Raw genomic sequence first — 6,579 nt, 5'->3', positions numbered from 1 at the left:
GGGGGGGGGCTTCGCGCGTGCCTCGCATGGCTGATACTCCTTGAGAGAGAGAGGGCAAGGGTGGGGGGAGGCTCGGGGGTTGTCGATTCTACCCCCTCCCATCTCCCTACCCCCTACTTCCTCTCCCACCCCTCACATGTTCGCCAAAGTTGAGCGACGGCCCGGCCCCGCTGCTCGTGGCGAGAAGAAGTGTGTTCGCGGCGCTCCCGCATGCAGGAGTGGTTGCCTATTCTCCAGGCGGAGGGGGAATGACCGCCGGCCCGTCAGTCAACTCTACCCCGCGGGGAGGAAGAGGAGGGAGGGGCCGAGAGAAAGAAGAAAGGCTCCCCCTCTGCTAGAGTCCGCGCGCCGCGCAGAGCTTTCAGTTTGTCTGTCTCGGCCCCGCCTCCCCCGCCTCCCCCAAAGAAGTGCGCGGCGCTGCTCCGTCCGCGCTGCACCCCAAAGTTGGCAGGTTTTCATTCATGGCAGCGCAACCGTTGCATATTCCTGGCAGGCGCGCGAGTTGCCGACCACCCCGCCCCCGCCCCGCCCCGCCACGCCCCCGCCCCGCCCCGCGCCCTAATCTCTTCACTGCGTTAGTAATACGTTGAGTCAGCTCCGCTCCGCTCCTCCAGGTACGCGGCCGCCGCCCCTGCCAACTCAGCCTCACACAATCTGTGGTGGTGCGACTGGCGCGCTGTGGTCCCGAGACGAGACGCACTGACGCACGTCTCTCGAGTATACAGTAAAGGCTAAAAATTTCTCTCAAAACTCGCAACTTTTAATCGAAATAATCAGAAAAACTTTTCCAATTAAGTACAGGACTAGCCTCTCGCCCTTTCCACCAAAAAGATCTTTTATTTATTATTATTTTGACACAGTCCCCAGTGGCTGTTTCTACCCGAATGTAAAACGTTTCCCCTTTGTTTTGATGAAGAGAATATTGTCGATTGATGTTCCAGTTTTTATATTACTATGTATTGCAGGGTATCTCGAGGACCGTGAGGCCAATAGCCACACTGTTTTTGCTTTTTTAGAGTTTTTGATTTTGCATCTCGGGCTGGACGCCCTATAATTATTCTCCTTCCTATAAATGAATGGGGACTGTCCAGCTTCCCAGCGGCCGAGCGGCCAACTAAAGCGGCGGCTGCAACGGAAAACTTTCGCGAAACGTCGTTTGCCTATAATACTCTTTATTTCTCTGGCGCTGCAGCGGCAGCTGGCGTGAATGGGAAGGCGGGGTGTTATTCATGGCGTATTTGGGCGGCCGCGCCGGGCCTTCGGGCCATGAGGCGTAATCCTCTCGGTCCTCTTGGTCGTTAGCCCGCCCCGGGGGGCCGTCCGCCAAGCCCGTGCGGCGTCCGGCTGGAGCAGGGCCACGAGGACAAGTTGACCCCGCCGTGGCGCCGCCGAGCGCCATGGGCGGAGCTTTAGGCGCGGCCCCCTCCAGCATTCGATCTTTTCGTTTTTGTTTGTTATTAGTCGGCTCAGACTGGACCGCGCAGCGTCTGGAGAGCGCCTTATGCGGCGCGGGGCTCTGGCTGGCCGGACCCACGAGTGTTCCTAATGCCATGAGCCGGGCGGGGCGGGGCAGGCGGGGTGGAATTTAGCCCCCCGCTCGCCGCCTTAGCTGGCGGCAGCGGCAGCATCCCCCGCCCGCCCCCGGCCCCCCTTTGACTTAGTGGCGCATGGCGCCAGCCACCCCGGCGGCAGCCCGGCCCGGCGCGGCCCCCACGCCCACGACCAACTTCCCTCGTCTACCCGCCCAGCAGCAGCCTCCTAGGCGCAGCAGCCTCATGGCGGTGGCAATTACAGAGAGCCAACCCGTCGAATAACAGGGAGCTCCGTCAGCGGGCCGTGCGCGCGTGTGTGGTGTGATGAACATGTAAAGTCGGCGAGGCGGCGGGTGGCGCCCCAAAAATGTCGGTGGTAAGAAAGCCATTTGCTCTGCGGGGCGGGCCCGGGCCCGGGCCCTCGCACTGCCTGCGCTGGGCGGATTAGTCCCGGGCGGAGCGGGTGTTTGCATACCACTGTGTGGTTGTGCTGCCTAATGATCATCGGAATGCTAAACGCGCGCTGCAGCCGGCCCGGCGCGGCCTGGGGGCGCTGCTGCCTCTGCTGAATTAAACAAACCCAGCTCTAGCGGCTACATTACTCTCTTCCGAGCCACGGCGCGTCAAGTCCAACACGAGCGCCTCGGCTCCCATGTGTGGAGAGCGCGAGAGGGTATCATGGCACCAGGTGGATGGGCGTAGTGCGTTTCGCCAAGAGTCTCTCTGGTCTCTCCCTGTCTGACGCCACTCCCCGCCCCGCCCCGCCTCGCCTCGTCCGTCGCCAGAGCTCTGCGCCTCTTTGTCCCCTGGGGGACTTGGGCTTGGCGGGGTGGGGCGCGGTGAGGTGGGGTTCTTTGTCATGAGTCGCACAGGGGCCTTACAGGCGGGCGGCCTGCCATAAGCCTGCTGCCCCCTGCAGACAGCGACGGCATGGCGTGGCGTGGCGGCGTGCACTGACAGGTGCGTGTGCGTGCGTGACTCAGTCCCTGGAGACGAGCTCACCTCAACTCTTCAACGTCGAGACGCCCGCCCCCGCCCTGCCCCCGCCCTGCCCCCGCCCTGCCCCCGCCCGTCCGTCGACCCGTCGCCAGGGCAGCAGAGGGCGACGACTCCCCTTCCTTCTCTGTTTCAGGGCCTCCAGCACGCCTTTAACATTAACCAATCTATAGCATCTACTCGGCTGATTGGCGATTTCTTTTCTGAATATCTTCGTCGAACGCTGCGCGTTACTTCCTTCACTCGCCTGATTCCTCGGCGCGCCGTGTTCTCACCAACACGTGCTCTCTCCACGTCAAGCCCTGCGCGGCTCGGTGACGGGCTTAGGAGCAGAGTGGAGAAAGGGCGGAGCAAAGCGCCAGTTGGAGCTGGGCCCCGCAGCGCCAGCGCGACCCCTCCGTGCCTGCCCCGCGCCTCGCCCCACTCCGACCACCCCGCCCCCGTTGCACTCCCTATCGATCGTGCGTGACCAGTTCTGCAGGATAGGTCTACGGTCTACCAACAAGGGGCTTTGCTCCGCTCTAGCACCCTCTCGCCCTTCCTCCACCACCACCTACCCCCTATCCTATCACCCCACCCCCTTTCCTTTCACCCTACCTACCCTATTTCCCTTTGCCCCATTCATGGCAGGTGGTGTCTGTTTGGGGTGGTCGTTGTTGAGGCAGGGTGGGTTGAGTGCCGCGCAGTTCGACGTGAGGCTAGGGGCTTCGGTCTTCTGCCTACACTTCTGGTTCTTCGTAAATGTATGACACGACGTGCCCCATTTTAATCATATCTTTGTTTTTGCTTGTGATGTTGCAGATCATTCTAAAAGATGATGGAGAAGGTGAGGTGCAGCTGAAGCCTCATAGAACCCTCAACTGTGAGAAGAGGAAGAACTACAAGTTTGATATTGCGGCAGTCAGCTGTTCTGGAGAAGTGTCTGAGAAGTAAGGATTCAGTTTCCCCCTCCTTATTGTTTTTATCTCGTTTCCAGAGTTTGGATTTTTTATTTTGTTCTTTGTCTTTCAGTGTTACTGTGCACATCACCGTGATAGACATTAACGAGTATGCACCAGTGTTCCTGCAGCCATCATATGTCTACCAAGTGGATGAAGGCCGCCTCTACTCTGAAATTGTTCGTGTTGAGGCCACCGACCGTGATTGCACTCCTAAATTTGGAGACATTTGCAAGTATGAAATTCTCACGACAGAACAGCCTTTCACCATCGACAGTGAAGGTAATTTATCTTTGTTGAAGTCAATTTTTTTAACTGTTATTTTGTTTTTGTTTTTGGTCTAACAATGTTACTAATTATATTTTGTTATTATTCCATCAGGAGTCATTCGTAATACTGAACCTCTGGACTTTGAGAAAAGCCACAACCACATCTTATCAGTGGTGGCTTATGACTGCGGGATGAAACAGTCTGTTCCAGTCATGGTTACAATCAAAGTAAACAGAGTGTGCCGCTTGGGCTGGAAAGGTTTGCATTAAAGTAGAAATCCTTCACCAAATGAAGGAAAAGATCTAAACCCCTATGTAATTTTACTGATCTTTCTGTGAAATTATTGTTTTTTTTTTGCGTTTTTTGTAGGTATTCCTGAACGCATTGACTATGCTCCCAGTTCTGGTCGGGTTGATCTCTTTCCCTCTGCTGAGCTCCAACTGTGCGACGTACCTTGCCAAGTGCGCCAGGTTGATGCCCGTGTCGCTTTAACCACTGCCCACATTGGCAAGGGCTGCGACCGTGACACCTATTCTGTTGCAAGTCAACGCAAGCTGTGTGGTATGTTAAAAGCTTGAGAAATTTAGTCTTGTTATGAGTTATGTGAGTTCCACCTAGTGATGAAGCTCTTCTTCTTTTAGGCGCCAGCCAAGACAGCATTGACCTTCTTCCCAGTCCAGCATCTGGTGCTGACTGGGCCAAAGGACTACAAACAGATGAAGGTCGAGAAGGAGACCAAATGTACGAGTTTGATGGTGTGACTTCTGCTGTGGCTGTCCCAGCAAGTGTCTTGGATCATAATTTGGCTTCAACATTCACAATGTCCACCTGGATGAAGCACAAGCCTCAGCCTGGTGCTGATAAGCACATGAAGGAGCATATTATTTGCTCTGCTGATGACCATAGTATGTTAAAACACCAATTATTTATTGTAATATATATTTTACATGTTGACTCGTCTTCTTGACTTATTCTACATCATTTATTTTCCACAGAAATGAACCGCCACCACTATGCCCTGTTCGTAAGAAACTGCAGATTAATTCTTCTTCTGAGAAGAGACTACTCTGATGGAGATCAAAATAACTTTAGACCAGCTGAATGGCGCTGGAAGCTCCCTCAGGTTTGCGACGATGTGTGGCATCACTATGCAGTTGAGGTCAAATTCCCTGATGTACAACTGTATGTTGATGGACAACTTTTCAAAACGGAAAGGAAGAACCCTGAGATTATTGATGACTGGCCTCTGCATCCTACAAAGGGAATTAATACCACTGTAACTGTTGGTGCATGTTGGCAAGGTATTGTGAACTTTATGATATCATTTAAAGCAAAGTTAAAGTCATAGTGACATTGAAATTATGTAAGATATGTTAATATCACACCATTTTTTTTGGCAGGTTCTGAGAATAAGATGAAACATTATTTCCACGGTTACCTGGCTGGACTTTCAGTTCTCTTGCATCGTACCGAGCGAGCAGAAGTTTTGACATGTCTACACAAATGCAAAGAAAGTTTGGAAGTTCCTGCCATGGAACTTTTGGAACCAGGAATGGAACTGCTAACAAATAGTGGTGAGTTTTGAAAGCCTACTTTAAATATTCAATGCATATCTGAAAGTATTTAGACAATTTCATATCATTTATTTTTTGGATCATGTCTAATGTTTCAGATCTCACTGAACTGTCAATCAAAGGAGACAACAAAACAAATCTAGAAGTTCTGATGCGAAGAGTTGGTTACACTAACTCTCGTGAGTTCCCTACTCCAGGCCGACGCAATCTGCACATTTCAACCACTATTACGTAAGTTTTAGATAATATCTGTATGTCTGCGCTTTCCAATTTTGACATCAAGGGCAGTATTATTAACAAAAATTTAATTCTTACTTAAGATGTGACCATGGGAAAGTTCTTAAGGTGCCCAGCCTAGAAAGCTATGTAATGGTCCTGCAGCCTCAAGAACCAACAATTTCTATCAATGGTACATCTAATCTAGCCCGTGACTACGAGGACTTCCGTCAGGGCGTTCGTGTGTTCACTGATGTTCATGTAACTGTTGGTTCTGTTACTGGCACCAAGCACAACCATGGTATGTTAAGCAGTTACTTTGAAATATTTTTTTATTGTTTTTTACTCGTTCTTTACCTCCCCTTACTTTATATACCGTGAGGTAAAAAGAACGAGTATTGTCCTTGGTGTGGTATAATTTAGAAACATCTGTTCATCTCTGTGAGTAAGGAGCTTACAAGTATGAATGAATGCTTATTCTACTCAGGGAATCAGCCCTGATATTCCATAATAGAGGTTTTTTTCAGTTACCAGTCAAAAATTTTACTGCCTAGTAAAAATTTCTAAGTGTTTTTAAAGCTATGAGCTATGTGGTAGTGACTGTGAGTGCACCATTATATTAATATACTGAGTTACTAAATTACTCGTATGTATGGCATACACACTTATTTTGTTACTAGTTGATTTTTTTTTTATACAAAATTAACTTTTTGCAAAACACCCTTGTAAGATAAAAAGAGACACTTTGCAAACACCCAAATCAAAAGTATCTTCCTGGGAGCTGTAGCAAGCCAGTGGCGCCATCTGCTGTTAGAAAACGACCCCGCGCCGGCCTTCAAACAAAAGAATGAACTCAACAATGTACAGGGAGAAAAGTTGGTAGGGTAGAAGGGAAGACCTGATCATGGTCTACTATTATCTGTGAAAAGTGCAATAATCTGGTTGGTATATTATTAAAACTGATACCCTCATACTTAAAAACTTATTGCTTAAAAAGGTGTGTATGAATTGCATAAACTTTAACTAATATCTGATGTGTCTGTCACTAACATT

At 50.8% G+C, this 6,579-nt stretch overlaps 1 protein-coding gene across 1 annotated transcript in view; it reads left to right on the top strand.

Annotated features, from left to right (window-relative positions):
- Window positions 1-6,579, top strand: part of LOC113202229 (calsyntenin-1-like) — a 27,990-nt gene that overhangs the window by 15,619 nt on the left and 5,792 nt on the right. Inside the window, exons 3-11 of the mRNA XM_052270784.1 lie at window positions 3,330-3,457; window positions 3,540-3,748; window positions 3,848-3,994; window positions 4,106-4,297; window positions 4,378-4,641; window positions 4,732-5,037; window positions 5,137-5,310; window positions 5,409-5,541; window positions 5,631-5,827. Coding sequence (XP_052126744.1) covers window positions 3,330-3,457; window positions 3,540-3,748; window positions 3,848-3,994; window positions 4,106-4,297; window positions 4,378-4,641; window positions 4,732-5,037; window positions 5,137-5,310; window positions 5,409-5,541; window positions 5,631-5,827 — 1,750 coding nt within the window. The remainder of the gene's footprint in view (window positions 1-3,329; window positions 3,458-3,539; window positions 3,749-3,847; window positions 3,995-4,105; window positions 4,298-4,377; window positions 4,642-4,731; window positions 5,038-5,136; window positions 5,311-5,408; window positions 5,542-5,630; window positions 5,828-6,579) is intronic.

This window comes from Frankliniella occidentalis, unplaced genomic scaffold (genome assembly GCF_000697945.3).
Source record: "Frankliniella occidentalis isolate FOCC.00 unplaced genomic scaffold, Focc_3.1 Scaffold138, whole genome shotgun sequence".
NCBI lineage: Eukaryota > Metazoa > Arthropoda > Insecta > Thysanoptera > Thripidae > Frankliniella > Frankliniella occidentalis.
The sequence above is the reverse complement of the archived record's forward strand: the minus strand, read 5'-3'. Positions and strand labels throughout refer to the sequence as shown.